Raw genomic sequence first — 16,141 nt, 5'->3', positions numbered from 1 at the left:
CCTTTAGGAGCTTTCTGTCTTTACTCTCCTCCCTTTTACATTGCATTCGGAAATCGATTGTTTTTGACTGATAAAATGGCTGCGGCCGGAAACAACAACAGCTGTGGTGAGTTGCTCAAAGTTTTACCCCTAATGATGTTGGAAACCAGTTGGAGTTCATTCAATCTTACACATGCTATGGGCTTGTGATAAACAGACTTCAGTGCCATATAAAAATGTCCATTTACCCAGTACTCTATAAGTTTATATGCTAACAGATCCCTATTGATCATATCAAAAGCTTTGTGAAAATCAATAAAGCACGAATATGTTGGCTTATTTTCACTTATTCTTTTAGTTATAATTGAAGACAATACAAAAATGTGATCTAAGCATGATCTTGATTTACGGAACCCATTTTGTTTTTCCACAAGGAGCTCTTCTTTCTCTAAATACAACATGAGCCTCTCATTAAGTATTGTAGAATACAGCTTATAAACTGTGCTCATTAGACTAATCCCTCTATAATTTAAAGGCACCCTTGGATTCTCATTTGGGGATTTTGGTATCGGATTAATAATTGATTTAAGCCACATAGATGGTATTTTGCCGGCAGGGGCGGTTCTACATTGAATGACGCCCCGGGCAAGACCCCCTCCGAGCCAAACTACAACTAAAACCTGACCTTTCTGGCCTTCCTTGATGCAAAATCATCAATGATGTTATCGTATGAAATCTGCTCCCCTATTGAGTGATTGATATTGATGACGGCAAGGCCAGTGATCCGTTCCTGGGACATGGTGACCTCAGGTATGACTTGATCAACTTTAGTTTGGAAAAGCTCCTCTCTGCTGGAGCCACAGTGACTGACAGGGACGGACTGGGACTAAAAATCAGCCCTGGCATTTTGGCCCAGACTGGCCCACCACATAAGATCACAAATAAATAAATAAATACATAAATACATAAATAGATAGATAGATAGATAGATAGATAGATAGATAGATAGATTTTTATTGATCCCAAAAAAATGGGAAATACCAGTGTTGCAGCAGCACAATATCAGACACACTGCACACACAGAATATAAATGAAATAATAGGATACAATATACATGAAATAATAATAGGATACAATATAAGAACAAATAATTTAAAATATATACACATTGGGAATAAAACTGTACAACTGTTTAACTAGTATCGATAAAGCTGTACCCGTCCTTGCGCTCCCCTGAATATGTATACCAACTCCTACTCCTAAAACTACTAACGCCATGCAATGAGTAAGCAAGAATCAGTGAGAGTTGACATATTAAATACTTCAACAAAGTGCCATTTATTAATACACTAAAACTTTATACTCCTAATAAATCATAAAACAAGCTATATATATATATATATATATATATATATATATATATATATATATATATATATATATATATATATATATATATATACAGGCCAAAAGTTTGGACACACCTTCTCATTCAATGCGTTTCCTTTTTATTTTCATGACTATTTACATTGTAGATTCTCACTGAAGGCATCAAAACTATGAATGAACACATATGGAATTATGTACTACCTCATGAAGCTCATTGAGAGAACACCAGAGTTATCAAAAAAGCAAAGGGTGGCTACTTTAAAGATTTTCCAAACTTTTGGCCTGTACTGGTATATATCATTTCAAGAGGCCCTATGCTTTGAAGAGGTCTATCATGAGTTTTTGTCTGTCAATGCAGATAGAAAAGCAACAATTCTCGTTAAGAAGGTTTGTATGTTGCTAAAACAGTATCATAAGTATTTGTAACTTGTGAAACACAATGCACAAATAAATGCAGAGGGATCCGTATCTGTAAGGCCAATGCACAAATAAATGCAGAGGGATCCGTATCTGTAAGGCCAATGCACGTATCTGTAAGGCCAATGCACAAATAAATGCAGAGGGATCCGTATCTATAAAGGTGTATCTGTGTCCGTGACTCTTATTTGTAATTCGTATTTCATCATTTGTAAAAGAACTTAGTATTTTTCAATGTAAATATACGTGTAAATCTCCTTCTAGGTGTGTAGGTACTTTTGAGACTGTTTTTCCGCGCCGTTTGTGGTCAGAAGATATTCGTAACTCAGGTGACAATCCCAGCACTCTCCACTAGATGGCGGTAATGCAACTCTTATGGATTCCAACCGCTGTTAAAATAAATGAAAGCTGTGAAGAAGCCTAGCTACACTGTTCGCAAAATCTACTAGATGTTGTTAATATATGTCAATGGATGTTCCTCCAGGTAAGTTGACATTATTAGGACTTTGTCGTCAGATAAATTACATTCATGTTTTCAGCATCATTGTTGCAGTGCATTTACAATACGCTTTGTGTTGTTATGGCGACAGTGACAGTTCGCTACTTTTTAGAGTGTGCTAACATTCACGTTCTTGTACAGCTTAATCAGCGATGTTAACTTAGCTAGCTAGCTAGCTAGTTAAAGTCAGGCTTGTAACATGGGCTTGCTTGGTCTTTGTATGGCAGTCTGAAATATTATTAAGCGCTAAGTTATGTTAGTGTTGCTATTATTTAGTACAGTTGATCATATTGTGTTTTATGTTTCACGTTTACTCCCGTTTATCCATTGCTGTTAACAGGGTGGCCAAGTGTGTGCTGGTAGCTAGCTGACGTGACAGTTATTAAGTATGATACAGTTAGTCGGTCAGTTGGATTGTAGTTGTGAGCAGTACCTTTTCTTCAGAGTGTGCGTAAATGAAAATAGTAAGTATAGGCTGCATCGTGATATTGTATTTCTTCGTTAAACCAGCTGTTATTTCTGCTATTTGATGTGGATTTACCATATATAAACTTTTGTGATTGAGTACAATAAGAAGTAAGTGGTGTTACATATTGTTTTCTGTACCGCTATCAAGGCTTATCTAGCGAGGCTTTGCTAGATTTTCAAAATAAAAGCATCCAGCCGTTTTGTTGTTGGAGGCTTTAAAGCATATCATTCATAACATGAAGTGTTGTCTATGTTAGCAGTAACTTAACAGATGGGCGAAAATGTCTGAGAATCCCATATAATAAGCGGTTGAATTGGAGTTTGAGATATATAGCCATATTCCGACTATTGTTTATATTGTGTTTGGTAATGTTATTACTGCTTAAGGTGGAATGAGTGAATACAAACAGTATGTTTCCTTTATTCATTTGTATTATGTTTCTCTCTTTATAGGAAGCACACACAGTCAAACTCAAACAAGAAAAAGGAAGAAATAAACAGAATAAGAACCATCTCTCAGCTCTTCATTTCAAACTCTGGAATATTTGCCTTAAGTGGTGTTCTGGCTGACATACCTGAGTGAACCTGGTGATAAACCCAGAACTAGCACCTTCACAACACTGCTCCTTTATTCAAGACCAAATGTATGTGCAGTTGTACATCGTGATAAAAAATGATAGCCTAGTTCAATCTAACACTGAATCTGCTGTGTTTTACTGATCTGACTGACCACTGATGAGGTGTACTTGGACCCACCAGACTCTCCTCAAAGTATGAGAAACCATCAGGAGGAAGTTATTGCTCCACAGGTGTCATACTTCTCAACTGCTCAGTAACTAAAGTATCAACTGCTACTGTAAGGACTGTACTGTCCATAGACATTGATCAGGCTGTGTGAAAGGGACTCGTTTCACAAAGTAACTAATCAAATTTCACTTGAAGTTTTTATCCGTCCATTATATTTATGCTGTGAAATGTTTTTCAAGCTGCAGATTAGATTTATACCCTTTATACCCTTTAATATTGTCATCTGTCAAAACAATAAAGTATATAACTGTTAAATGTTTTGTGTTGCTTACTGTCACTATTACCTGTCTTAAAGGATTACATTTATATAGTCAGGATGTTAAAAGGACTTAGTGTTTGACCCTTCTACATGCATTAAATCAGACATCACCTGTTTAAACGTCTTTGTGAAAAAAACATGTTATATAACACTTAAGGAGCCTTACTACTGAACTTAAAAATGACCAAACCCTGCATAGAAATAAAGCACTTTATTCATAGTCAATGAAATGTAAATATAAAGTGTGTATACATAATGCACAGAGTAGCAGATAACAGTCCAGATCATGTCCTCACCCAGACTAAAGGGTTTATTTTCTACTGAGGATGTGTCAGCTGGTAATGTAGGCTCTCAGGTCACAGAAGTCATCCTGTGGATACTGAATATGTCCTGATGCTGCTGTGTTGTCTTCAGACCATCATCACTTGGCAGAAGTATGGTACCTGTCCCACAATACCTTCATACTGTGAGGAGAGTCTTGTGGGTCCAGGTAAACCTCATCAAACAGGTGTCCAGGACAGCATCTGATCAGTCAGATCTGTAAAACATGGCAGATTTAGTGATTAAATGTTGCTATCATTTTTTGTGTACAACTGCACATACATTTTGTCTTACAGGAGAAGCATGTATTTAACCCAGTGTGTTGCAATTACTGTACTAATAACATGATTACAATATGTCGAGCAAATGTTAAATTTAAATTCTTTATAGTTTAACTTACAACATCATCGATTGATTCCTTAGATCATCTAGTTTCATATGATAGGTCTACCAAATATATTCACTAGCTTTCAAACTGGACCCACTAACAGATTAAGCAGCGCTTAATATTTCAGACTTCAAATTCCTGACTTTAACGAGCTAGTTAAGTTAGCATCGCTAGTTGCCTTTAGCACACTCTAAAAAGTAGCAAACTTCCACCATAACAACACAAAGGAAATTGTAAATGCACTGCAACAATGATGCTGAAAACATAAATGTAATTTATCTGACCGCGAAGACCTCAATAATATCAACCTACCTGGAGGAACATCAAGTAGATTCTATTATGTCTATGGTGCCAACCGTCTCTCTGAAACATTTAACAAGGCTTCTTCATGTGGTTTAAGAGCAGTTGGCATCCATAAGTGTTGCATTACTGCCATCTATTGGAGAGTGCTGGGATCGTCACTTAACACCGCCATCTAGTGGAGAGTGCTGGAATTGTCACCTGAGTTACGAATATCTTCTGACCACAAACAGCGCGGAAAAACAGTCTCAAAAGTACCCACATACGTAGAAGGAGATTTACACGTATATTTACATTGAAAAATACTAAGTTCTTTTACAAATGATGAAATATGAGTTACAAATAAGAGTCACAGACACAGATACACCTTTATAGATACAAATAGCTCTGCATTTATTTGTGCATTGCCCTTACAGATATGGATCCCTCTGCATTTATTTGTGCATTGCCCTTACAGATACGGATCCCTCTGCATTTATTTGTGCATTGCCCTTACAGATACAGATCCCTCTGCATTTATTTGTGCATTGTGTTTCACAAGTTACAAATACTTATGATACTGTTTTAGCACCATACTACTTTGCTTTAACCTCGAGCCGTTGTATTTGTGCTGGATGTGCCTTTAGTGGAGCGTATCATCTCGGAGCACCGCCACCTAGTGGTCTGCAGATGCTTTAAGATGTTAAACATTTTTGCTTTTTATGTTGTTGTTTTTTGGTATGTTTTATGACATTTGTGTGACGTTGGTGCATAGAAATAAAATGGCATGATGGCAGTTTATACCTTAGCATGGCAACGGTACACCTTTCTGCTACGTTGATTTGAATGGAAATGGCCTTTCTATCCATTTTTATTTCTATGGGTTGGTGTGGTTTGAAAATAGGGCCTGTGTGTTGCAAATGCCTGAAGCCTACTAGTTGCAGCTATAGTATGTCAATGGATATATGTACTGTTTATGTGTCTGACATACATTAATACTTGATTGATTTATTTGAAAGTACATTATACTGTAGTCTGAAGTCTATATAAGTATTATTATTGTTGTTATTATTATTATTATTATTATTATTATTATTATTGTTATTATTATTATTCTAAGTGATATTTGTTGCAGACCTTTTTCATTTTTTTTTTATCAAGCACAGTGCAATAATGATGTGTGACCAGATAAATATTTCTCAGTTTATTTAAGTTCAGTTAGAAGGTTTAGTTAAGTGAAATAACTTGCTTAGTATGCTGCTTGAAACAATAATGTGATTATCAGTGAAGTAATTGCTGTTTGTGTTTGTGTGTTTGTACTTGCAGTTTCACAATGCCAGAAAAATCATTGAGAAAATGTTTAGATCCATTTTTGGAATAAAATTCTTTACAAGACCTCGGTCTTCAGGAGATATGGACTCTTCTTCGAAGAAGTCCAAACGAAGGAGTGAGAGACCTTCGTCTCTTGAAGACCTCAACCCTCCCACCATCTTGAGGGAGCATGGACGAAGGGGTGAGAGACCTTCGTCTAGTGGAGACACCAACCCTTCTACCATCATGAAGGAGCACAGATAAAGGTGTGAGGGCCCTTTGTCTTGTGCAGAAAACCAGCCCTCTATCACCAGGCAGCAAGAACGAAGGGATGTGAGCTCTTTGTTCATCGTGGGCACCAACCCTTCTACCATCATGAAGGAGCGCAGGCAAAGGGGTGAGAGCCCTTTGTCTTGTGCAGAACACAAGCCCTCTACCACCAGGCAGCACGTACAAAGGGGTGACAGCCCTTCCTCTACTCCAAGGCGGCAGCAAGCATGGAGAGGTGAGAGCCCTTCATCTACTCCAAAGCGGCAGCAAGCATGGAGAGGTGAGAGCCCTTCCTCTTCATCTTCTGAAGACAAGCAGCCTACTACTCGGAGGCGGCAGCAAGCATGGAGGGGTGAGAGCCCTTCGTCATCATCTTCTGAAGATGACCAGCGTTCTACCTTAAGGCAGCAAGTACGAAGGGATGTTCATCGTGGGCACCAACCCTTCTGCCATCATGAAGGAGAGCAGGCAAAGGGGTGAGAGCGCTTTGTCTTCCTCTTCTGAAGAGGATGAGCCTTCTACCACCAGGCAGGCAGTACGAAGGTTTGAGAGCCCTTCCTATTCATCCTTTGAAGACAAGCAGCCTACTACTCCAAGGCGGCAGCAAGCATGGAGAGGTGAGAGTCCTTCGTCGTCATCTTCTGAAGATGACCAGCGTTGTACCACCAGGCTGCTAGTACGAAGGGATGTGAGCTCTTTGTTCATCGTGGCCACCAATCCTTCTACCATCACGAACGAGCGCAGGCAAAGGGGTGAGAGCCCTTTGTCTTGTGCAGAAAACCAGCCCTCTACCACCAGGCAGCAAGTACGAAGGTTTGAGAGCCCTTTGTCGTCATCTTCTAAAGATGACCAGCGTTCTACCACCAGGCAGCAAGAACAAAAGGATGTGAGCTCTTTGTTCTTCGTAGGCACAAACATGAAGGAGCGCAGGCGAAAGGGTGAGAGCCCTTTGTCTTGTGCAGAAAACATGCCCTTTACCACCAGTGCAAGAAAGGAGAGGGAGATCATTGAAAGAGAAAAGCAGCATTTGGAGGAGGAGGGTTTAAAAAGAGAAAGAGAGAGGTGTGAAAAGATGAAGAGAAAGAACCAGGAGAAGGAGAGGAAAACATTTGGTCTGCGTTCAAGAATGTACATTTGGTGGCTCAATTGCAAGATAGACAACATTGCCAGGGACATCCAATCAACCTTTGTGGATGAGCGCTACCGCCTGCGTCATGGTAAGAAAGTAAACTTACGTTTTGTCACATAAAATGTCATACAGGTACATGTATAGCCTCCTTTTAGATCACAGTAGATCAGTGGTGGAACAAGTATTCAATTTCTTCACTAGTAAAAGTTCCAACACCACTATGTAAAAAAAAAAAAAGAACTCCATTACAAGTAAAAGTCCTAAAAAGTGAAATTATTATTCACTAAATTCATTGAAAGTAAGTAAAAGTAGTCGGAAAACCTGCCCATGTGACTAATACAGGCTAATTACATTGAATCGTTACAATGAAACACACAAGGTGTGTTAATTAGAGGTGTTAGCTAAGATAGCTCTTATCTCACTTATGGAGCCAGGCCAACATGTATTTTTAACAACTTGCAACAAAACAAATCTGTTGACTATTTCCTTTTGGGAGGGGTGCGAGTGTACAACTGGACTCCAGACTTAACCTTTCATATTCTTTTGGTTACAGATCCCCTCAGAAATCCAGAGAAAATGGCAGAAAAAGAACGGCTGCTTGACCGAAGGAGGGAGCTGGTCATGTACAAACGCAGACAAGAATTTAAGGTGGAGAGGGAAGGGAGGAAGCAAAGACTGAAGGTAGAGAGGAAGGAAATAAATGCGAAGAAGTTGGAGAATATCTCTGAGTTATGCAGCAACTCAGAATACCCAGCTATGTTAAAATTTCTCTACGGACCAATGCCAGTCAGGTCACATATATATATATATCAATTAAGATAAAAGTAGAGCAATCAGAAAAATGGCACCAAATAGAGAGAGGTAATTGAGGGAGACGGCAAAAACTTCAGATTTGACAAAACAGAAGTAAAGAAAAGTAAAATATTCTTTTAAAACATTAGCAACCACCATCAAATATCCTTGTAACCACATGATAACACCCTAGATGTTGGCTTTAATTTAGTTATACAGTCAAAGAGCATTGTGCAAATAACAGTGTCCTAACTTAATGCCACCTGACCCAATCTAATTCATCCTAACCTAGGCTAATTTAACCAAGGTTAGCCCAACACCTATCCTAATTTAGCTTTGGTTAGGCTCTGGCAGAGACCTTAGGGTTAGGGTTAGACCCTAAAGACAGTAGAAAGAAGGAAGGCAACACTAGGGCGACAAAAGTGAAAAATAGCCTAAGAACAAACTTCGAAAAAAGCAGAATAAAACTTTGAAAAAAGAGACAAAAACTTTGAAGAAGGGCGCCCGGATAGCTCAGTTGGTAGAGCGGGCGCCCATATTTAGAGGTTTACTCCTCGACGCAGTGGGCCTGGGTTTGACTCCGACCTGCGGCCCTTTGCTGCATGTCATTCCCCTTCTCTCTTCCCTTTCATGTCTTCAGCTGTCCTGTAGAAATAAAGGCTGAAAATTGCCAAAAAAAATAACTTCGAAGAAAAAAAGACAGTAGAAAAAAGTAAGGAAGAAAGGCAAGAATAGGTCAGAACAAGCGACAAAACCTTTAAGAAAAGCGACAAAGTAGTAACTACAGTCTTATAACTGAAAAACATTTTGCAAAAAATGTCACGTACCCCCTGCAGTTCTCCAAAATACCCCTAGGGGTACACGTACCCCCATTTGAGAAACACTGGATTAGATCAATGCAGTGCATTTCCATAGGTGCACTGGTGGGTAAGGATTATATTCTGTCGTGGCAGAACCAGTTTTTCAGTGTCTGCTAAGGTGAGTGCCCTCCAGGAGGCGCTACAGGAGCCTCTGCATTGATTCAGATGTAGATTGTATTCATCTTTTGTTTAGAAGTTTTTTTATATCATAAGGAGCTTTTTATACTTATATTTTAAGTTAAAGTAGCAATACCACAGTGTAAAAATACTCCATTAGAAGTAAAAGTACTCATAAAAAAATTGACAAAATATGATACATTATGAAAGTTAATTATTATTGCAGATGGTGAGTAAGCAGCATTGTATTGTTGTAGCTAGTCGAGAGGTAGCTCATGTCACGCACTGGCCTGCTGTGACTTCTGCACGGTGACAGTCGTGTGTGTGTGTGTGTGTGTGTGTGTGTGTGTGTGTGTGTGTGTGTGTGTTTGTGTGTGTGTGAATGTGTTTTGGTTTATTTCTTCATTTTGTTATGCCTGCCGTGTGTTTTTTTCTTTTTTTTCTGTCTGTCTGTGTTTCTGTTCCCGCCTACATGTTCCACAGAGTGAAGACCTACCCGCGTTGATTCTCCCCACACCTGGTACCAATTCCAATCAGTGCCCCTGCTACTCATCCTGCTCCATCATCTGCCTTCAGATGCCAGTCTGATCCAGTTCCTGCTGGATTGTTGCTTACCACTGAGTATGCTTTTTCACCAGCCTTCGAGAGTTGGATCTAGTCTAGTTTCTTGTTTTTGTACTTACCTGTCTGCTCCGCTCCCTGACGCTACTAACTGGAAGATCTCTGTTCTCAGAAATAACCCACCTTCAGAATCCTCTGCTGCCAATAGCCACGCCACGCACTGGAACATCAAGTCTGCAGCCTCACTGAGAAACACAGCCCAGCACCCCCATCTGCCAGTCCAGCCATCTTGGGCCCACTACCCCACACTGCCAGTCCAGCCATCTTCAGACCCAGCACCCCCACTGCCAGTCCAGCCATCTTTGGACCCAGCACTCCCACTGCCAGTCCTGCCATCTTTGGACCCAGCACTCCCACTGCCAGTCCAGCCATCTTCGGACCCACCACCCCCACTGCCAGTCCACACTCAACAGCTTCAATAAAATAAGATTCTTTACCACCTACTCCTAAAAAGTAATGTTTTTCCTCAAATTTGGAGAGAAGCTATGTTATTCCTTTACCCAAGCAAGCTAGGGCTGCCTTCACCGTTACTAACAGCCAACCTATTAGTTTGTTGCCTGTTCCTACCAAACTATTGGAACAAATTGTATTTAACCAGAGACGGTGCTACTTCTCTGTTAGAAATTTGATCAGTTCACTCAACATGCACTGCACTTACACACATGATGGATGATTGGTTAAAGGAAATTGATCAGAAGAATATTGTGGGAGCAGTAATGTTAGACTTAAGTGCTGCCATTGATGTCATTGATCACAAATTATTATTGGAAAAACTTGTATGTTATGATTTTGCTGCATCTGCTTTATCATGGTTAGAAAATGATGTACAGTGCCTTGCGAATGTATTCGGCCCCCTTGAACTTTTCGACCTTTTGCCACATTTCAGGCTTCAAACATAAAGATATAAAACTGTAATTTTTTGTGAAGAATCAACAAAAAGTGGGACACAATCATGAAGTGAAACGAAATTTATTGGATACTTCAAACTTTTTTAACAAATAAAAAACTGAAAAATTAGGCGTGCAAAATTATTCAGCCCCTTTACTTTCAGTGCAGCAAACTCTCTCCAGAAGTTCAGTGAGGATCTCTGAATGATCCAATGTTGACCTAAATGACTAATGATGATAAATAGAATCCACCTGTGTGTAATCAAGTCTCCGTATAAATGCATCTGCTCTGTGATAGTCTCAGAGGTCCGTTTAAAGCGCAGGGAGCATCATGAAGAACAAGGAACACGCCAGGCAGGTCCGAGATACTGTTGTGGACAAGTTTAAAGCCGGATTTGGATACAAAAAGATTTCCCAGGCTTTAAACATCCCAAGGAGCACTGTGCAAGCGATAATATTGAAATGGAAGGAGTATCAGACCACTGCAAATCTACGAAGACCCGGCCGTCCCTCTAAACTTTCAGCTCATACAATGAGAAGACTGATCAGAGATGCAGCCAAGAGGCCCATGATCACTCTGGATGAACTGCAGAGATCTACAGCTGAGGTGGAAGACTCTGTCCATAGGACAACAATCAGTCGTATACTGCACAAATCTGGCCTTTATGGAAGAGTGGCAAGAGGAAAGCCATTTCTTAAAGATATGCATAAAAAGTGTCGTTGAAAGTTTGCCACAAGCCACCTGGGAGACACACCAAACATGTGGAAGAAGGTGCTCTGGTCAGATGAAACCAAAATCGAACTTTTTGGCAACAACATGCAAACGCGATTTGTTATGTGCGTAAGCAACACAGCTCATCACCTTGAACACACCATCCCCACTAAACATGGTGGTGGCAGCATCATGGTTTGGGCCTGCTTTTCTTCAGCAGGGACAGGGAAGATGGTTAAAATTGATGGGAAGATGGATGGAGCCAAATACAGGACCATTCTGGAAGAAAACCTGATGGAATCTGCAAAAGACCTGAGACTGGGACTGAGATTTGTCTTCCAACAAGACAATGATCCAAAACATAAAGCAAAATCTACAATGGAATGGTTCACAAATAAACATATCCAGGTGTTAGAATGGCCAAGTCAAAGTCCAGACCTGAATCCAATCGAGAATCTGTGGAAAGAACTGAAAACTGCTGTTCACAAACGCTCTCCATCCAACCTCACTGAGCTCGAGCTGTTTTGCAAGGAGGAATGGGCAAAAATGTCAGTCTCTCGATGTGCAAAACTGATAGAGACATACCCCAAGCGACTTACAGCTGTAATCGCAGCAAAAGGTGGCGCTACAAAGTATTAACTTAAGGGGGCTGAATAATTTTGCACGCCCAATTTTTCAGTTTTTTATTTGTTAAAAAGGTTTGAAATATCCAATAAATTTTGATCCACTTCATGATTGTGTCCCACTTGTTGTTGATTCTTCACAAAAAATTACAGTTTTATATCTTTATGTTTGAAGCCTGAAATGTGGCAAAAGGTCGAAAAGTTCAAGGGGGCCGAATACTTTCGCAAGGCACTGTATCCTACAGAACACAAAGTTTTCTTTAATGGAAGCTTTTCTGACACAAAACCTTTAGAGTGTGGAAAGAGAGTTGCAGATAGCACTAGAATGGGTTACTAACAATAGACTATTCCTAAACATGTTAAAGACTAAAAGCATTGTATTTGGTACAAATCTTTCCTTGAGCTCTAGGCCTCAGCTGAATTTGATGTTGAGTAATGTAGCTGTTGAACAAGTAGAGGAAACAAAGCTTGGTTTTCTTAGATTGTAATCTGTTGTGGACAAGACCTATAGATTATCTTGTTGCAAAGCTGGGGCGGAATATATGTTATAAAAAGATGCTTGGCTTTTTTAACACCACACCTGACAAAACAAGTCCTGCGTACTCTAGTTTTATCACATCTTGACTATTGCCCAATGATATGGTCAAGTGCTGCAAAGAAAGATAGGTAAACTGCAGCTGGTTCTGAACAGAGCAGCGCGTCTTGCCCTTCAATGTCCACTTAGGTCTAATGTAAACAACACGCATGTCAAACTCCTGGTTGAAAGTTGCGGAGAGACTTTCAGCATCACTCCTGGCTTTTGTTAGAAACATGAATGAAGAAAAAATTCCAAATTGTTTTGTATAGTCAACTTACATTTAGCTCTAACACTCATAAATACTCCACTAGACATGCCACTAGAGGTCTTTTTAAAGTTCCTAGAGCCCGAACACAATCAATGCAACGTACAGTATTGTATCGAGGGATGGTTGCTTGGAACTCACTTCCAGCAGAGATTGCCAAAGCGCATAATAAATCAAGTTTTAAATGACAAGTAAAGGATCATCTAAGCGCCCTAAGACTGTAACCATATTTTTGTACTTAGTTTATGTATAGGAACGACCTATTAGTTTGTTGCCTGTTCCTACCAAACTATTGGAACAAATTGTATTTAACCAGATACAGGAATAACCATAGACATTATAGGACCTATACTGTCTATGGTTATTCCGAGGTGGCATGAACGCGCCATTAGACTCGGATGACGTGTCGACAGAGTAATTTTCCCAGTATGCTTTGCGGCGCAACAGTCCACGTCACTGCAGCGCAGCCGCAGAGGTGTAGCAGCAGTAAGCTGAGGTGGATTTCCTTTCAGTTAGCTAGCTAGTGTGAAAGGACCAGTGCAGTTTTTGCAGCTAGACCACAGAAACAACCTCTCGGATAACAAAATGATTCGGATAGCTGCTTTCCTCGCTGTGCTGGTGGTCGCCTGCTCGGGTAAGTCAGCGTGGGACTGGTGGGAGAGATTTACCGGGGTTAGGTTAATTAGCCTGTAATGCTAACCAACCTTAGCTAGTAGCTAGCTAGCTAGTTCATCAAATCACTAACATTTGTCTTCTAATTTAACGTTAGCTGGAATATGAGTCTTTGAGAAATGTTAACTCTTAATACTGTGCAGATGATTCACTGGTGTCTGGGATGTTTAGCTAGCTAACCTCAACTCTGCTCTCTGTGGTGACAGGAGAGACCTGCACAGACCCAGCAATCACCCCGTCGGCCTACACCACCTCTGACGCCGTCATCTCCTCTGAGTCTGTCTTCATCGTTGAGCTCAGCCTGGCCTGTGCCAACGGAGCACAGGTAACAGTCCACCTCCCAGCACTTTAGACAGACGGTATGATTATACATTGATGTTACCGAGCGATTGACTCACTGATGCTCATTTCTGTTCTCTCCAGAGTGTGACTCTGTATGCTGATGTCAATGGAAGACAGTTCCCTGTGACTAGAGGCCAGGATGTTGGCAAGTACCAGGTATGGTAATGGCCTCATGTTCATATGTACTGATTTGGTAGTGTTTTGTGGTAAATACTAGATCACACATGGTAATGACATTGATCATATAGCCACAATTTGTAGAGCATTTAGTGTTGGCTTATTGCGAATCACAGTTCTCCTATTCTTATTCTGGACCACCCTGAAAACCCTACCCATTAATACAAAACACATTTGATGCCCAGAGCGTGTCCTTCCTAATGATTATCGGATAGTCTCAAGGGTCATTGTCCCTCTTCAGATGAACGGTCTCTTAAAACCTAGAGCTTATAGAAGAATCATTTGCCAACAGGTGTCCTGGAGTCTCCCTCACAAACAGGCCAGCTCTGGAACATATCAGGTCAAATTCTTCGATGAGGAGTCCTACAGTGCCCTGCGTAAGGTTAGTGTTTGATAAGTTCCACTGTATTTGCAATGTTCTGTCTTTTAAAAGACAGACTTGTTTATTATATGGGTCCATCTTCTTTGTTCCAGGCCCAGAGAAACAATGAAGATGTAAATGCCATTCAGCCTCTTTTCTCTGTCAACATTGACCACAGGGTGAGTATTTTACAGCCAACAACTTTACTTTTTTTGGTCCAGTCTAATGGCTCTCATCAGTAGTCTGGTAGAAATTGTAATACCTAGGTGAGATCTGAAATAAGGCTTCATTCAACAAAGTCTTTTAAGTATTTATTCTTTGCGCAAAGAAGGTTCAGTTCATCATAATAGTCTGAGAGAATTAACAGAGTCTTGGGGAATCACTTGCTTATTAACCCTCTAACAAGCTGACCGTAAGAGGGAGGGGGTAAAATTAACAGCCCTTCTGACTATCAGTCCATCTGACCTCTAGACTCCAAATCTGGGATCGAAATGGGAGGTAGAGAAAAGCCAGTATCTGCACTTTAGATAAACAGAAGAATAAAGTTAGGCTATAAAGTTAGGTCCATACATCAATAGAGGTAAAAAGTTCACACCACTAAAAAAACAAGTCAATAGTAAGCAGAGATGGGAAGTAACGAAGTACAAATACTTCGTTACTGTACTTAAGTAGATTTTTCGGATATTTCTACTTTACTTTACTATTTTTTTTTTGTGGCGACTTTTTACTTTTACTCCTTACATTTTAACACGAATATCGGTACTTTCTACTCCTTACATTTTAAAAATTGGCTCGTTACTTTAGTTTTGTACAAGAGGTCGTAATGTCGGAATAACAGCGGACACGGCGCACACCGCGCGAGCGTGCGCCACACAGAAAAAAGGGGGAAAAGAAGAAACAAGCGACGCTGCGGGGGATAATCAGTTGAGATGGTGTGTTGTGTGTCCTTGAGAACTGTAAGTCGATAACTTATGTTGTCAGTTCATTTAAGCCTGTTGTTGTATTGGTCTATAGTTCTTGCAAAGTTAAAGTAGGTTAGCTAGTGATTTAGTTGTTTGTGTTCTTCACCTGTTAGCTAGGTTTCACGTTGCTTGTAAAGCATCAAAAGAGAGAAGTTGTCTCTGTCCGTGTTTTACAGACACACCGCGGCGAAGTTTGAAACCAGCATCAGCTTTAAATACGGTCCTAATCTAGTCCTCACTAGCAAGTTTCAAATAATTTCACTGGAGTTACGTATTATTATTTTCACGTGATCAATACCGAATTCAATCTAATTGGATGGGAATATACTGGTGGTAACGTTAGCACTAGTAGTATGGACGGCGACATGATTGAAAATGAAGAAAACGGAGATCCCAGATATTAGGCAGACAAGCAGCAAGACATTCCCAATCATCCCTGGCCTTATCTGAGAGTGATGTTTGAGATAGGCTAGGAGGCGTCAAGTATGACTCCTGGCCAATGTGCTGTGTAACTCTAAAAGTATGGGGAACTTCTTAATTAATCTATGTTTAGTAATACATATTGTATCCTTTATTTTCTTTCTATATTTGAGCACACACACATACATGTAGATTCCTTTAAATGTTAAGGGGCGATTAAAAAGAGAAACTGGATCT

General features: G+C 40.1%; 2 protein-coding genes and 2 long non-coding RNA genes across 5 annotated transcripts in view; 3 read left to right on the top strand and 1 right to left on the bottom strand.

Moving 5' to 3' along the window:
* Positions 1-84: 84 nt before the first annotated feature.
* Positions 85-8,729, top strand: LOC120558639 (vicilin-like seed storage protein At2g18540). 2 transcript variants are annotated; one of them, XM_039799724.1, is made up of 4 exons: positions 2,199-2,269; positions 3,206-3,340; positions 6,133-7,604; positions 8,070-8,729. In XM_039799724.1, the coding sequence occupies exons 3-4, from the start codon at positions 6,809-6,811 to the stop codon at positions 8,336-8,338; spliced, it is 1,065 nt and encodes a 354-aa protein (XP_039655658.1). In that variant the 5' UTR covers positions 2,199-2,269; positions 3,206-3,340; positions 6,133-6,808; the 3' UTR covers positions 8,339-8,729. The 2 variants fall into 2 exon arrangements, with proteins under 2 accessions (XP_039655657.1, XP_039655658.1); XM_039799723.1 differs by lacking the exons at positions 2,199-2,269; positions 3,206-3,340 and adding an exon at positions 85-106.
* LOC120558642 lies at positions 4,015-4,982 on the bottom strand. The gene is made up of 2 exons (XR_005639160.1): positions 4,840-4,982; positions 4,015-4,356 (listed from the first exon to the last, which is right to left on the bottom strand). It is a non-coding gene; the product is annotated as an uncharacterized LOC120558642 (long non-coding RNA).
* A 1,062-nt stretch (positions 8,730-9,791) lies between the features above and the next one.
* On the top strand, positions 9,792-10,349 carry LOC120559667. The gene is made up of 2 exons (XR_005639343.1): positions 9,792-9,906; positions 10,019-10,349. It is a non-coding gene; the product is annotated as an uncharacterized LOC120559667 (long non-coding RNA).
* A 3,062-nt stretch (positions 10,350-13,411) lies between these two features.
* ssr4 (signal sequence receptor, delta) overlaps positions 13,412-16,141 on the top strand; it is an 11,762-nt gene continuing 9,032 nt past the window's right edge. The window contains exons 1-5 of the mRNA XM_039800164.1: positions 13,412-13,604; positions 13,849-13,967; positions 14,066-14,140; positions 14,454-14,543; positions 14,636-14,701. Of these exons, the coding sequence (XP_039656098.1) occupies positions 13,556-13,604; positions 13,849-13,967; positions 14,066-14,140; positions 14,454-14,543; positions 14,636-14,701 (399 nt within the window). The 5' untranslated portion in view covers positions 13,412-13,555. The remainder of the gene's footprint in view (positions 13,605-13,848; positions 13,968-14,065; positions 14,141-14,453; positions 14,544-14,635; positions 14,702-16,141) is intronic.

This window comes from Perca fluviatilis, chromosome 5 (assembly GCF_010015445.1).
Source record: "Perca fluviatilis chromosome 5, GENO_Pfluv_1.0, whole genome shotgun sequence".
Classification (NCBI taxonomy): domain Eukaryota; kingdom Metazoa; phylum Chordata; class Actinopteri; order Perciformes; family Percidae; genus Perca; species Perca fluviatilis.
The sequence above is the reverse complement of the archived record's forward strand: the minus strand, read 5'-3'. Positions and strand labels throughout refer to the sequence as shown.